The 15,928-nt window shown below is 43.7% G+C and overlaps 1 protein-coding gene and 1 pseudogene across 1 annotated transcript in view; one reads left to right on the forward strand and one right to left on the reverse strand.

Annotated features, from left to right (window-relative positions):
- LOC106734158 (PC4 and SFRS1-interacting protein-like) overlaps positions 1 to 2,654 on the reverse strand; it is a 3,313-nt pseudogene extending 659 nt beyond the window's left edge.
- TRPM8 (transient receptor potential cation channel subfamily M member 8) overlaps positions 1 to 15,928 on the forward strand; it is a 148,066-nt gene that overhangs the window by 56,438 nt on the left and 75,700 nt on the right. Inside the window, exons 10-12 of the mRNA XM_006171163.2 lie at positions 4,734 to 4,908; positions 7,435 to 7,502; positions 9,899 to 10,096. Of these exons, the coding sequence (XP_006171225.2) occupies positions 4,734 to 4,908; positions 7,435 to 7,502; positions 9,899 to 10,096 (441 nt within the window). The remainder of the gene's footprint in view (positions 1 to 4,733; positions 4,909 to 7,434; positions 7,503 to 9,898; positions 10,097 to 15,928) is intronic.

Genomic DNA, 15,928 nt, shown 5'->3' on the forward strand with positions numbered 1-15,928 from the left:
CTGACGCTCTCTTTCCCGTTCACAGAGCTAGTGAAAGGGAAAGTGAAAATCATTCCCCAGGAAGGTTGGCCACATTGCAGTCCCTTCTCCTCCACTCTCCTTCTGGGGTTTGGGGTATGCACACATATGCACCTGCTGTCATTTTCATGCCACCAGGTCAGCCACGTGAATCCAGCAACGTAGCCACGATGCCACCTGCTGGAGGCTGCGTTTTCTTAGTGCTGGCCTCTTGGTTGCCTTTGCTTCCCTCATCATGATCTGCGTTATCTTGTGGCGGATCACTAACTTGAGCACCAAGCCCTCCATTTGGAGTCTTGGAACCTGTTTGTTCCTATTCTAGTTTTTCGTTTGGCCCTTTCTTCCCTGACTTTGGTTTTGCTCACTTCCTCGTGTTGTCTTTATTCAGCAAGGGGTTTATTCAGCACTCCTGTGACCACAGGATCTCCTTCACCAGCCAAAAACATGTTCTTTAGCTTGTTACACAACTTTGTAGACTTTTCCACAAGAACATGACTAACTTTGAAGTGCTGTATTATTTTCAGCGTTGTAATCATCCCTGTGTTTCTGAGCTTGTTGCTTTGTGACCTGAAGTGAAGCCAGTTCATCCGAGGCCTCCATGAGTCTGTTTGCGTCGAGATGATCGATTCTGAGTGACTTTTTCATTTCAGCGTGTATCCTTCGAAGTCTGACTCCAGTGATGTTTCTCATTTCCTCTCTACGTTCCTTTTTTTGGTTGTTTTTTGCTTGTTTGTTTGTTTGTTTTTGAGGGAGATTTTTTGCTATAGGATGCATGCACTCACCAGAGAGACAGGAAGACTGAAAGACAGGAAGCGAGAAATTACCCCCAGAGGGGGTGGCCACGTTGCAATCCCTTCTCCATTTCCCTCTTGAGATTTTGGGCACGCATGCACACATACCCAGCATGAGTTTTAAGCTGCTGGGTCTGACACTCAAACCATGGTCGACTACGTGGGAGTCCAGCCACGTAACTATTATGCTATCTGCTGGCCCCCTTCTCTAGTTTCTTAACTTGTCTTCTTCATCTTTATTCTGCGCTCAGTTTCCATTTGTTTCTCTTGTGTTTTCAGTCTGAGGCTTCTCTGTGATGCTGGCCTTTCAGCTTGTCCTTCTGAGAGCTGTCTGAGGGGCATCCCTCCTCTTCTCTTCTCGTCACCCTCTTTGTCCTCTGCTCCTTTCTCAGACCAGAGGTTGACGTAAGCCCTGTTTTAGCTACATTTTCCTTTTAGATTCAACTTCTTCCTTCCCTTCTTTTCTTGGTTTATCTTCTTCCCTCTGGCCCTCTTCATCCTTTTTTTTTTTCCCCCTTAGGAGAGATTTTTGCTATAGAGCGTGTGTGCTCGCCAGAGAGAGAGAGAGAGAGAGAGAGAGAGAGAGAGAGAGAGAGAAATTCATCCCCTGGATGCATCATCACAGAGGGAGAGAAATTACTTCCCAGGGGGCATGGCCACACCACAATCTCTTCTCTGTTCTCCTCTTGGAATTTTGGGAATGCATGCACATGTGCTTGGCATGAGTTTTAAGGTGCCAGGTCTAGGACTCAAACCGCAGTCAACTACGTGAGAATCCAGCAACATAACCATTATTTCATCTGCTGGTCCCCCTCACTATCCTTTTTAAGCTACTTTTTAGGTTGTTTGCCCTCTTATTCCTTTTTCCTTTTTCTTTTCAAAAATTATTTTTAAAATTAAAAAATTAAATTTTATACATTCAATCACTGTTTATCATTATAGCTTGCAAAAGAAATTTTCCCAGCATGAATACACTGTATATTCGTTTTGTCTTCTTCAGTAACCATGCCCCTCTCTGAAGGCCAGGGCCACATTACCATGTGGGGTCTGCCTCTTAGCCTTGGAATCATGATTTCAGTGGGAGGCCGGCCTCTGTTGGGACCCACTTTCAGGTGCTGTTGCCGTTGTCACCATTTTTGCTGCTTTCCTGCCATCCTCTTCCTCCTGGCAGCTTTGGGAGTGGCTTTGTCCACTGTCTTCGTTGCTGGCTTTTCCTTCAGTGTCAGTGTCTCTGAAATCTTTTTCAACTTCAACATCAGATGAAGACTTTGTTTAGTTGATGCCTGTTGACTTGGAAATCTCACTTTTTGTCATCTATGTCTAAACCTTCATTAAAACCTTTCATTTGTTTGGTTTGCCTTCTTTTCCCTTATTTTCTGAGTAAGGGAATATATCTTTTGATCTTAAAAAAAAACAGCCTGATGAGTTCTAAAATAGAAAATGAAGGGACCAGCAGATGGCACAATGGTTACATCACTGGACTCCCACATAGTCGACCACAGTTCGAGTCCTGGACCTGGTGGTTTAAACTCCCGCTGGGCATGTGTGGTTGTGTGCCCAAGATCCTGAGAGAATGGAAGAGAGGGGATTGTGGCATGGTCATTCCCTCCCCAGAGGGATGATTTCTAACTTTCTGTCTCTTTGTCTCTGATTTTCTGGCAAGTGCACGTGCCCTATAGCAAAAATATCTCTTAAAAAATAAATAAGATAAAAAAAGAAAATGGGTAGCTTGTTTGTTGGGTTGAGGGCTTTACAGTTCTACCAGGAACCTCATCTACTCAAGATGGCCAATGAGCACCTCTCCTTGGCGAAGGTGAGGGCTCCAGGTTTGAAATCACGAGTCATGTGTCAGGGGTGAGGTGGAGGGTCCAAGCCCAGGAGGAGGGGAGTCCATGTGGGGGATGTAGAAAGTGGACCTGTCCTGAGCTCCTGGGCTGACTGCCGGGGAGGATGCCTCAAGTGTCTCAGTACACCTTTCGGGGCAGTGGGCGCTATGGCTGGGGGGGGAGGCGCACCCCTGCCTCTGCCCATGTCTATGCAAGCCGTCTGCGTCACCAGCTTCCACAGTGGTGTCCCAGAGGCTCTGAATGGTGACCACCAACGCTATCACAGCTGCTGCTGAGGTGGTCCAATTCTTTCCTTGTTAAGATTATAGGAATAAATGCATATGTGTGGGGCCATGGGGTGGCATAGTGGACTCCCACATAGTTGACTGCAGTCTGAGTACTGGACCCAGCAGCTTGAAAGACATGCAGGACACCAGTGCATGTGTGCCCATAATCCCTGAGGAGAATGGAGAAGGGATTGTGGTGTGGCCATCCCCCCGAGGGGGAAGATTTCTCACCTTTTCTCTCTTTCTGTCTCTCCAGTGAGTGCATGTACCCTATAGCAAAAATTTCTCTTAAAAGAAAAAGATTTTGAAATCATAGGGCCGGCAGATGGCATGGCAGTTACTGTGTTGGACTTCTACCTGGCTGACTACTCAGTTTGAGTCCTGGACTTGATAGCTTACTTTCTTGCTTTCCCTCTCTCTGTTTCTCTGTTTCTCTGGTGATCACATGGGCCTTGTAACAAAAAAAAAAAAAAGAATAAAATAAATAAATAAATAAATAATTATTAAAAAAGAAAGATTTTGGAATCAGGATTGTGCAAATGAAATGGAAATGATTTGTTCCATGAAAATTTGTAGGGCTCCTTCTTTAGACACCTGGACGTGCCTGGCTAACAAATATTATCTTGTCTGTCTTATCCAGGACTGGTAAAATCAGAATTTTATTTTTTATTCTGTTTTTATTCAGATTGTGTATATAAGGGGTTCTTCAAGAAGTTCATGGAAATGTTATTCAGATTGTGTATATAAGGGGTTCTTCAAGAAGTTCATGGAAATGCACATTATTAAAAAAAATCGTGCATGGATTTCAAATATTTTTGCATCAAGATAAACTTATACTTTAATTTTATTTTCCCCTAACATTTTGAAATCCCTCCGTATGTCATTAGTAGAATCAATAACCTTCCCCTTCCCACTGAGATTTCAACTTTAATTCTATTCTTGAAATACTTATAATATAAATCTAATATTTTAGAAACTAAACACTTCTGAGTGAAGTTTGAGAGTAGGGAATGCTCTTGGTAAGGATTCCATTCTCTGTGTTCTTTTTTATTCTCTGATCTGTTAGGACAATGTATCTATTTTATCACTTCCTTTTGTACTCTTCTTTTTTTTTAAAGAATTATTTTATTTAACTTTATTAATTTATTTACTTTTTTTTTTTATTTGACCAGAGAAGGACAGAGCGAGAGAATGAGAGAGAGAGAGTGAGAAAGCAAGTCACCAAGTCTGGGACTTGGACCACAGTTGGCCATGTGAGAGTCCAGTGCCCTTAACCACCACTTTACCTGCTGGCCCCTCCTTTTGTATTCTTCTTATTAATGTATATTTCTCAAGTACAAAGATTATTTTCTTTATTTTCTTATCTGTAGATCCTGGCACAAGTTCCTGGCATATGATAGATTCCAGACAAATACATATGTGTGTATATCAATGTCTACCTCTACACAATACACAAACACACACACACACACACACACACACACACACACACACATGCACACACTTCCGAATGCTGTCCATTTCAGTGAATTGTTATGAGCCCAGAGCAATGGACCAAGAATTGGTCTGGGAATATAATCCATATATTGTCATTGACCCCTTATGTGCCAGTGGACTAGTGAACCTTCATGTCCTTATACTTAAAATAAAACCTGCACTATAAGACCTCTATGGCCCTTCCGACTTTAAGAATTCAGTAGGCATTGATATAGCATAACCCAAGGGATCAGCCTTAATATGAACATGTAAAGTCACCATGCATCATGACCAACAAATAAAATCTCAAAGACAAGTTCCCTTGTACTTTTCAGGGGTATTTTTCCGCCCAGTACATCATGGATGACTTCAAGAGAGACCCTCTGTATATTCTGGACAACAACCACACCCATTTGCTGCTGGTGGACAACGGTTGTCATGGCCATCCTACGGTTGAGGCGAAGCTCCGGAACCAGCTGGAGAAGTACATCTCTGAGCGCACCATCCAAGGTCAGCATCCAGGAGGGGACAGCACGCATTAGTCACAGGGCTGCATGACAACACAGCTACCATTTATAGGGCGAAGCATGACGAGCCCACTGATTAGGAGTTTCTCTTGTCAAAGGAGAGTTGTTATTTCTCCTTCCCTTCCCCTTTTTTTGGCCTTAGACTCGCCAGAGAGGGAGGGAGAGACAGAGATAGTCAGAGGGAAAGAATATGAGAAATAACTCCTCAGGAGGAGAGAGCCATGGTGCAATCCCTTCTCCTCCATTCTCTCCAGGGCTCTTGGGCACACATGCCCTGCATGAATTTCAAACCACCAGGTCTGAGACTCGAACTGGCCATGTGAGAGTCCAGCAACGTAATCACTATGCCATCATCTGGCCCTTCTTTTTCTTTCTTTCTTTTGCCAGAGAGAGAGAGGGACAGAGAAGTCCACCTGTGGGGCATGTTCACGTTGCAATCCCTTCTCCATTTCTCTATCCTGTCAGGATTTGGAGCATGCGTGCACTTTTTCAAGCATCCAGGGCTAGGATTCACACCATGGTTAACCATGTGGGATCCAGCTCCCTTAACCACCAGCTATGGGGCCATACGTGAAGTGCTCCTGCAGGGTCACTGTGGTACGTACCCGTCAATGTGCTGACGCTGTCACAGATGCTGCCCTCTTCTGCTCCTGTTTGTCAGTGTGGACAGCCTGCTTTCTCTACTTAAGAACATGATGGCAAAGAGGAGTTCATCAAACAACACAGCTAGCAAGGGTAGAAATGATAAAAATCAAACCAACCAGTTCAACAACTGGATAGTTTAAATTTTTGCATGTTGGTTACTTTTGTATAATAGAACCAATTAAAACATTGGTTTTGGAGGAAGAATGTGGCAATTGAATGAAAGCCTTTATTTTTCATGCTAAGCAACATACACTTTCTCTCTCTTCCCAGAAACAAAATGTTGAGATATGTCCTGCTGTGAAACCAGATTAGCTTGTGATTTAGTGATAAGCTTCATAACAGGGACTTGCTGGGGCTGTTTTGAGCCATTTTTCTTTCACAATGGAATATACATGAAGGGAGGCATTTATATATGCAATAACTCTGAAAGAATACATAGTTATGTAAATTTCTTGTTTACCCAAGAAAGTTTAGGATTATACAAGTGAGTGAAAGAATTGTTATTGGGACCAGCAAATGGTGTAATGGTTACGTCACTGGACTCTCATGTAGTTGACCACAGTTCGAGTCCTGGACCTGGCAACTTAAAAAACTCATGTGTGGGGGCTGGCAGGTGGCATGGTGGTTAAGGGCACTGGACTCCGACATGGCCGACTGTGGTTTGAGTCCCAGACCTGGACGCTTGCTTTCTCACTTTCCCTCTCTCTTTCTCTGTCTCTCTCACTCTGTTCCTCTCTGGTCAGACTTAAATAAGTAAATAAATAAATAAATAACCTCACATGTACACATGCATACTCAAGATCCTGAAAGGAGAATGGAGGAGAAGGGATAGTGGCATGACCATCCCCATGGGGGGTGATTTCTGGCTTTCTGTCTCTCTCTCTGTCTCTCTGGTGAGCACATGCCCCCTTTAGCAAAAATCTCTCTCAAAAAAAAAAAAAAAAGAATTGTTATTATAAGGATAAATTTAAACCTGGTATAATTTATATTTTCAAAAGTTAACCATGCATGGGGACCAGCAGTTTGTGTAATGGCTATGTCACTGAACTCCCGTGTAGTCAATTGTGGTTCAAGCCCCAGACCTGGTGGCTTAAACTCATGCCGGGCACATGTGCGTGCGTGCCCAAGATCTGGAGAGGAGAATGGAGGAAAAGGGATTGCAGCATGGCCATCCTCCCTGGGGGCTGATTTCTCACTTTCTGTCTCTCTGACTCTCTCTTTCTGGCGAGTGCACGCGCCCTATAGCAAAAACCTCTCCAAAAAAAAAGTAAACCATGCATGAATGTTAGCATTTTAAATAACAGTGAAAAATTGTGACATAACCCACGTTGTGCTATTATTCTTGGGTCTTTGGAAAAGTCATGACGTGTTTTTCTATGTAAAAACGCATCATGATGGGGACTAGCAGTTAGCGTAATGGCTATGTCACTGGACTCCATGTAGTCGACCGCGGTTCGAGTCCCGGACCCAGTGGCTTAAACTCACACCAGGCGTGTGTGTGTGCTTGCCCAAGATCCCAAGAGGAGAATGGAGGAGAAGGGATTGCGGTGTGGCCATCCCCCTTGGCGGGGCGATTTCTCACTTTCTGTCTGTCTCTCTGCCTGTTTGACGAACGCATGTGCCCTATAGCGAAAACCTCTCAAAAAAAAAAAAGCATCATGACTTTTCCAGTGACCCTATAGTTTGAGGCTCAAAGACTCATCTATTGTGACCAAGAAGTAGATGATCAAGGTCAAGTCCCTGAGACATGGGATCATTCCACATCCTGGACTCATAGCAAGGGAGTTCCTGGTCCACCTCTTCCTGCAGGTAGCTATCTATTTCTTATGATTCTGATATGAGCTTCAGTTTTTGTGTTTTACAGATTCCAACTATGGTGGCAAGATCCCTATTGTGTGTTTTGCCCAAGGAGGTGGAAAAGAGACCTTGAAAGTGAGTCCTGGTTTAGTTTTCTATAAAAACGATTAATAAGTTTACCCAAGGAATGTGAATTTTCAGAGCTTTTGGGCTTTTAATCTAGTTTTTCACTCTAGCAAGGATTTAGTGTTTTCCTTCACATACGATTTCCCTAGCAGACTTGGGTCATCCTCAGCTGAGAACATTTGGGAGGAGAATTGAATTGAGGTGACTAGCAGGAATATGGATTGGTAGCTTTGATAATCAACCTGTCAAAGAGAGGAGTTGACATGAACTCATGAGACTGAAGGATCATAACTGGAACGTGTACTGGAGAACCAGGGGCTCTCTGCGTGGAGATGAGCTATGATCATATATCCACAGATTGCCTGAGTCAGGTGTTCCCAGTCCACCTAGGGCCCGTCCATGTGCCTCCTGGGGATACAAAGATCTCATGGAGGAATCCCCAATTCTAAGTGATTCTGAAGTCATGGAAGGCTGCTTGAATGAGTCTGTACCTGCAGTGTTGAGCACCTGAGAGAGAATTTGCCTGTGTGTGCAGATTCTGATACCTTGTTTATCTGGTTTGTGGTTGGGCTTCTGCTTGACTCTAAAAGAAACCACCAGTGTGACTGCATGCCAGTCAGTGTTCAAAGACATTGTTTTCAAGAGCTTAGTTTCCTAGGAAAAGGACATTATAAGAATGTAATTTTTAACTCCTTTTAAAAAATCAATTTCCATGTCGATTTGAGTATTCCCTCCCCCACCATGTTTTAACTGTGAGACAGGAGTTAGATTACAGCTATCTGTGATCCTGTGTTCTTCTCTCTACCATTCTGAGAGTGACAAGTAATTACTGGCAAGGTTACCTGGAATCATAATCTGACCGTTCTTTGTTAATTTATGTAACGATGGTCTTTTCATTTGTTCATTCTCATTTATTGAGTACTTACTATGAGATCTACTATTGAGCTTATTGTTTAATGAAAGTCTTGTCTTTTTAGGGGAAAATTAAAATAGAGATTTTTTTCTATGTGAATATACAAATGCTTAGAAGGCATCATCTAAAAGAGGAAGAGACGAGGAGAGAAAGTTGTCGAAAGATGGTTGTGTGTGTTATCTTTTTCTTACATTTTTAGACTTGGAGTAAAGACTTCATGGTCCTGGGAAAAAAATAAGGAAAATAGCAGAGAGCTGCCACAGTCGAAGGCATTGTGTTTCTACAGCATTTTCCATAAATGTCTGCTCAACTAATTTGCAACCCATAGAAGGGGAGAACAGAGGAGAAGAAGGAAAGGAAGAGAAAATACAGAGCAAGAGTCCCTTGAGTTCTCTCCTCTTTGAGCTGTCTGCCCAACATACACCCCAATACTCACCTTTGACACAGGCAGGAGGTACACAGAGGGGCATCCCAGCCCTGTGAACCTAACCTTCTGTCATTCCTAATCACAGAACTACATGCTTTGCTTTGCGGGCTGGATCTTCTCCAAGGAAAGCATTCAGTCCTGAAGGAAAGAGCCCATGGTCTCTTCTGTGCCCATGTGCAGGTCACTTACCTTGCTGTCGGGTGATCATAGCTCTTGAAACCTGACCTCTCCCATGCTGACCTCCTCTGCATTTGTTACAGAGAAATAACACATTTAATCATCCATGATGTAGACATTTATTCTCTTTTAGTAATAGGAGCATGAGGGATGTATGTAAGTAAACATAACAGAAGGTGGGCTGCTGCTTTTAATGTATGTGAAATACCTTAGAATTGTGAGCACTGCTAACCTCTGTCAGATAAACTACCAATAATAATGCTGAACTTGATCTTTCTTTTAGTTTTGTTTGTTTGCTAGAGGGCATATGTGCTCATAAGAGAGAGGAGAGAAAGGGAGAGAGAGAGAGGGAAATCATCCCCCTGGGGGGATAGCCATGCCACAATCCCTTCTCCTTTATTCTCCTTTTGGGATTTTGGGCATGCATACACATGAGCCTGGCATGATTATGAAGCCACTGGGTCTGGGACTCAAACAGCACAGTGGGCGTTGTGGGACCCAGTGCCTTAACCAGCACACCACTTACTGGTCCTGAACATGATCTTAATGGTTGTTAATCAATCTACTATGTTAAATTTAGAATGGTTGACTTGACTTTGTATATAGGGATATTTTAAGGCACTTATTTATGGGAAGTGTAAGCTAAAAAGGCCCTTATTATGGAATTTGTTAGTCACACTGGATATCATCCCATATAAGTAGGGACATTTGTCATTCATAAAGCAATTGCAAACACTTGGTTTGATTCTGATTTAAAATGAAAGCCCCAAGAGGAAAAGTACAGGAATGTGTCAGTGTTCTTTGTCTACCACCTTCATGGAGAGCGTCTGCCCAAGCTGGGTTCTGATGAGTGATCACTAGTCTCTTCCACCTGTCTGATTCGTCCAGGCCATCAATACCTCCATCAAGAGCAAAATCCCTTGTGTGGTGGTGGAAGGCTCGGGGCAGATCGCTGATGTGATTGCCAGCCTGGTGGAGGTGGAGGAAGCCCTGACCTCTTCCATCATCAAGGAAAAATTGGTGCGCTTTTTACCACGCACAGTGTCCCGACTGCCTGAAGAAGAAACGGAGAGCTGGATCAAGTGGGTGAGTCATAAGAATGGATGTCAGAGGCCTGAGAACAGAAAGCCAGGTTCATGGGAAGGTGGAACACCTTCAGTGCCCTACCACATTGCTGGGACTTGCGTGACAGAATTCATTTTTCTGAGTTGGGAGGCTGTGGATTGGAAATAAACATAAAAATAAACACACAAAGACATACAAAGTATAGAAAAGTGAGGATTGGGTGGGCCCAAATTCTCTGATAGAGATAGCCGTGACCCTGAACCAGTCTCAGGTTTATTTTATTAAAGGGCAGAAAGTTGGGGAAGAAGAAATGGAATGTAAAGCCATTTGTTTTTGGATGTTAATTGGTTGAAGATGTGAAAATGACTGACAACAAGTAATTTCTCTGATCTTTTGGGGTGAATTCTGATAAACACATGTGGTTTCCTTAGACAGATATTGCTGTGCAGTTTGGGGCAGCTAGCATATTTGCATGCAAATTGCTTTCATCACCATATAAATGACAGCTCACAGAACTGCGTTTTTACATGTGTCGAAGGGTCACCATGTTTGTTCCAACTGGCCGCTCTCCATACTGCATGATAGCTACAGGTTATGACACTGTCTCCATGACTTTGAGACTCTACTCTGGCCCAAACCAGATGTCTTGCTGGAAATCAAAGGTCAAATAAGCTAAATGGCTCACCTTGAGTCCACACATCATAGGAAGTAGTGTATAGGGTTTAAATTCAGGTCCATTTGCAAAACTTGTAATTTTTTTGCCCCATGATGCCAGTGAGTGTGCAATCGTGTTTTGTTTTGTATGGTGAGGAAAAAAGAAACTGTGGTCATGATAATCTAGAAATTCAGACTCTGGATTGAGTCTGCCTCTATTAGAGCAAACATCACTACTGAATAATTGCCTTTCTGTGTGAGTCAGATGTGGTTCAGTTCAGAATCCCTCATTTCTCTTATTAGATCATCTAGAAATGTGGACTTACTGAAATACGTGTCATGGTTCCGATTGCTATGCTTATCAAAATACTGTCACATGTTAGTGTTATGCTTCCTTGCCGGTCCTATCTCCTGGCTGCTGTTGACTTGTTACAGCTTTCATTTTGCAGAGAGCTCAGTTCATTAGAAAGTTCACATTAATATCAGTAGGTGCATTCCCATTAGCTCATCCAAAAATAGCCTTTGATATTTGCATGTGTGCTGCCATATGGCAGTTTTTACACAAAGGAAATAACAGGCTGCAGACAACAATCATAGAGCCTGTTTTAGCATAGAAGTCCAAGATTGGAACTAGTGTAAATAATAAAAAGGGGGCTGGCCCTGTAGTGCAGAGGTCAAGTCCTATGTGTAGGGAGCTGGATCTCATATGACCAACCTCGGTTCAAATTCCAGCCCTGTGAGCTTGAAAAACACTTTAGGCCATGGGCATGAGTGCCCCAGGTCCTGACAGGATGGAGTAATGGAGGAAAGGGAATGTGATGTGATCACTCCCCACTGGGGGAGGGTGTTCTTTCTCTCTCTCTGTCTCTCTCTCTGTCTTGCAAGCACACATGCCCTCTGGCAATTAAAAATAATAAGAAGGTATTATTAAATAATATTATTAAATAATAACAAATAAGGTATTCATGAACTAGATTGGCATCTCAATAGTATTTAGTTATGGAAAAGCTTCAAAATATTAAACACAGCAAATCCTGAAATAGTAAACATAATTTCTGGGTCACAGTAGACTTTGGCATTATTTTATTCTTCAAGTATTTATTTATTTATTTACTTATTGTTTTTTGATCATAGAAAAACAGAGAGAAAGAAGGAAAATGAGAAAGCAAGTTGCCAGGTCCAGGATTTGAACCATGGTCAGCCATGTGGGAGTCTAGCGCCTTAACCACCACACCACCTGCTGGTCCTAACCTTGGGATTATTTAAGACAAGCCTGGACAAACCAAATCTTGGTAAATAACAAGAAAAGTCAGCCCAGCCTTCTGGGCTGCCAGGTATGTTTTAGTAACTTACATGAAACTGGACCCCAGTGGGCTTATTGAACTTCCATGAGAGGGCGGTAGGACGATAGTCCTGATGGGGCAGTGTGGTCTGAAATGCTCAAAAACAAATCCTTTCTGGATTAAACCTTATTACTTAAAATTTGGAGCTTAAAAATGCAGACAAACCTTCTTCCTAAAGCCAGGGGCAGTGTTGATGCTGAGCAATGCCATCTAACAATTGCTTATATGAAAGTTTTGTGTAAGATAGCACATTCTTTTTTTTTTTTTTCTTTTTTTTTTTTTGAGAGGTTTTTGCTATAGGGCGAGTGCGCTCGCTGGACAGACAGAGACCTCCTCTTATTCCAGAGGAGGGTAAAGATTTTGGTTCATTTTAGACTTTGTTCATTCAACTATGCCTGTTACAAATTAAGAGTACTCCCAGGGCCAGCAGACAGTGTGGTAGTTAAGATGCTGGACTTCATGGCTGACTGAGCAGTTCGAATCCCGAACGTAGTGGCTAGAAAATCATGCTGGGAATATATACATATGTGCCTAATTTTTATAAAATTTTTGTGTAAAATATCCCTTTTTTTTTTTTTTTTTTCTTTTTTTTTTTTTGAGAGGTTTTTGCTATAGGGCGCGTGCGCTCGCTGGACAGACAGAGAGAGAGACAGAAAGAAAGCGAGAAATCACCCCCCAGAGGGGATGGCCACGCCACAATCCCTTCTCCTCCATTCTCCTCTCGGGATTTTGGGCATGCACGCACACGCGCCCGGCGTAAGCTTAAGCCACCGGGTCCAGGACCCGAACCACGGTCGACACTCCCAAACCCTGAGCAGCAGTAAATGAAGGGGTGAAGAGTGTCCAGGAGGCTAATTCTGATCCCCCTCTGCATGGAAATATATAGACAGGGAAAAGGAGTGCTCACTCTCTAACACAGTTATGTTTTTGATCCTCAAAACATCATACCTGAATAGTTTGAGTCAGTGCCAACACGCAATCAGACCACTCCCAACGTTGGATGTGGCGTATTGACTGCCACTCTCAAGGTCATGTCCTGGGATGAATGGAAGGAGTTCAGTAGTTCATGCGAGGATGCCCATAGAGGAGGGAACAGACAGCTCTGAACTTATTCAAAGACAGCTCTAGGCCCATCCAGTGACGTTCCTCTTTCACTTTGTACAAGTTGGCTTGTCGGGTCTGGACCAGGTCCACAGAACAGAGGCCACCTGCTGTGTCTCCATGCTCTTCATGAGAGATTTTGATTTCTGCCTTGAGAAAAATGTTACAGGCAACTCGTCTGACACAGGCTGTAAATCAGACACAGTCTACCTTCTAGGATTATTTTATCTTTCCTGGGATTCATATCTATTGCAGGTTCATATCTAATATGCTACTGATACATCGTTATTATAATTGTGTCAATCAGAAGACATGCACCAATGATAAATATTAGTATGGCATTTTAATTATGCATTCATACGGGGCTTTGAAAATGCTGCAGATTTCCCAAAAGACTAAGCTCCAAGCAGAATGATTAATTTCTGACTGGATACATTTGGTCAGATATTAACGAAGCAACCTTCCAGGGTAATTCTGGCTACCTCACTGATGATGTAGATGACAGCTCCATCACCGGGACTTTTTTCACTTCTTTGGGAGCTTCAACATGCTTCTCTCTGGTGTCACTCCCTGCCTCAGTAAAAGCGCTCTTAAAGTGATGCCCCACCTATTTCTCAACTTCTCAAGAATTTGACCCTCTGTAGTCTCCCCATCTATCAACCCATCTAGATATCACCTCTTCACTCATTGATTTAAAATTCTTCTTAAAAAGTTATTTTTTTCCATGAGAGCGAGAGACAGAGAGAGAGAGACAGAGAGAGAGAGAGAGAGAGAGAGGCAAGTACTCTCCACAGAGACCACGAGAGAATGTCCTCTCCCAGTCTTCTCAGCCAGGCCAGGTCATGGGCTGCACACTCAGCACGTGCAGGTTGACAGGGAAGCAGACTGCAACCTCCCCTATGGGCCCAGCATCACTGGAGCCGTGTGTCACTGCCAGGCTGCCAAGCAGACACTACTTTTCACTCTTTCATTTATTCACTCACTATTTACTCACTTATGGTGTGCTCGGTTTGGGAACAGACACTTCAGGATGAATTGTGTACACAAGGAAATCATATCTGTCCTCACTGAGGGAGCAGAAGGTGAAAACAACTCCATGTTCAGTGACAGCAATGCAATGTGTTATGCAATTTCACATGGAAAGGGATGTTCTGGAGAAAGATAACACGGATACAAAAAGATGTACCAAGGAGCCTGGCTTAGGGTGGGGCTTTATGGAAGGCCCTCAGAGGAAGTGATGTGGGAGCCAAGGTCAGAAGCATCGGGGGTGCTGGGACTGTGATGGCCATAATAGCATGTGCAAAGGGCCTGGGTGAGAGGCTCGTGTGGTAGCCCGAGGGGCTGAAAGATGGCAGTGAGGACAGAATATTGTGATTGAAAGCTGGAGCTGGAGCACTTGTTGGGGGCCAGACCACACAACTCCCTGAACACCATTTTGAGCTTTCGGTCTTGTTCGTGTGTAAGAGATTGTTATTAAAAGGTTAGAAGCAGGGAGAAAATGTGATCAGAGTCTTCTTGGGAGAGCTCACACTGAATGCTGGAGTGAGGCAGGACTGGAGGGCAGGAGCATGTGAGGAGAAGATACTGGTTAGGAGGTTCCTGCTGTGGTGTGGTCAGTGGGTCCTGTTGGTTTTCTCTGTATCCAAGCGTACTTTCTCTTTCTTCCTTTTCATCTATTTATTTATTTATTTCATTTCCTTTCACTTCATTTTCTGTAGGGCACATGTGCTCACCAGAGAGAGAGAGAGAGAGAGAGAGAGGAAAAGAAGGGAAGTGAGAGAGCACCCTGCCCCAGGAGTGGGGAAATGGCCATGCTACAATTCCTTTTCCTTCATTCTCCTCTTGGGATTTTGGGCATGCATCAACACATGCCCTGTTTGTTTTTCAAGGTGCTGGATCCAGGACTTGAACTATGCAGTCAGCCATGTGGGATCCAGCTACCTTAACCACCATGCCACTAGCTGGCCCTCCTTCCTTTTTATTTCAAAGTGAAAGGTGCCATCTCCCCTCAGTACGGCCCCCCTCACTGTGTCCCCACATCTTGGAACCCTGACCCCTCCTCCCACCTGTCCAGCTACTTGGATCTTTTCTTTCAGTCTGAGCAGAAGCTGCCGTCATGATGAAGAGGACCTCCTTGCTGTTACCCCTTCCCACTCTTTCTGCTGAAATCCCCCTCATGGTTATTTTCCTGCACTTTTTGTTTATTTTCTCATCACCTGTGAGTGCTGCGACTTCTGAACTAAGACCTCTCTCGCCCCCTTTCCCAGGACACTGTAGCCTTAAAAGCTCACCTCCCAATTTCCAAACCCAATTGCCCTTCCAACAGCCGAACCCTGAGACTCCCCTCTCCTGCCAGCTGAGACTCTCTGTAATTCTAGATATTCATTTCCAAAAGTTGCCAGGAAAACTCACTATCAGCTCTGGCTCAGGCTAACTAAAACCCTTCCTCACCAAACTCCCACCAGCCTTGCTGATGTGTGAGACCTCAGAATTATGGACTCTGTAACTTAAAAAATGCTTTAACATAAAACATCATAGAGACCAGTAGATGGTATAATGGTTATGTTGCTGGACTCCCACATAGTCGACCATGGTTTGAGTCCCAGACCTGGAAACTTAAAACTCACGCAGGCATGTGTGCGTGCATGCCCAAGATCCCAAGAGGAGACTTGAGGAGAAGGGATTGTGGCATGGCTATCCCCTCAGGGGGTGATTTCTTGCTTTCTGTCTCTCTGTCTCTCTGGTGATGGCAAAA

Source organism: Tupaia chinensis, unplaced genomic scaffold (assembly GCF_000334495.1).
Source record: "Tupaia chinensis unplaced genomic scaffold, TupChi_1.0 Scaffold149383_1, whole genome shotgun sequence".
Lineage (NCBI taxonomy): Eukaryota > Metazoa > Chordata > Mammalia > Scandentia > Tupaiidae > Tupaia > Tupaia belangeri.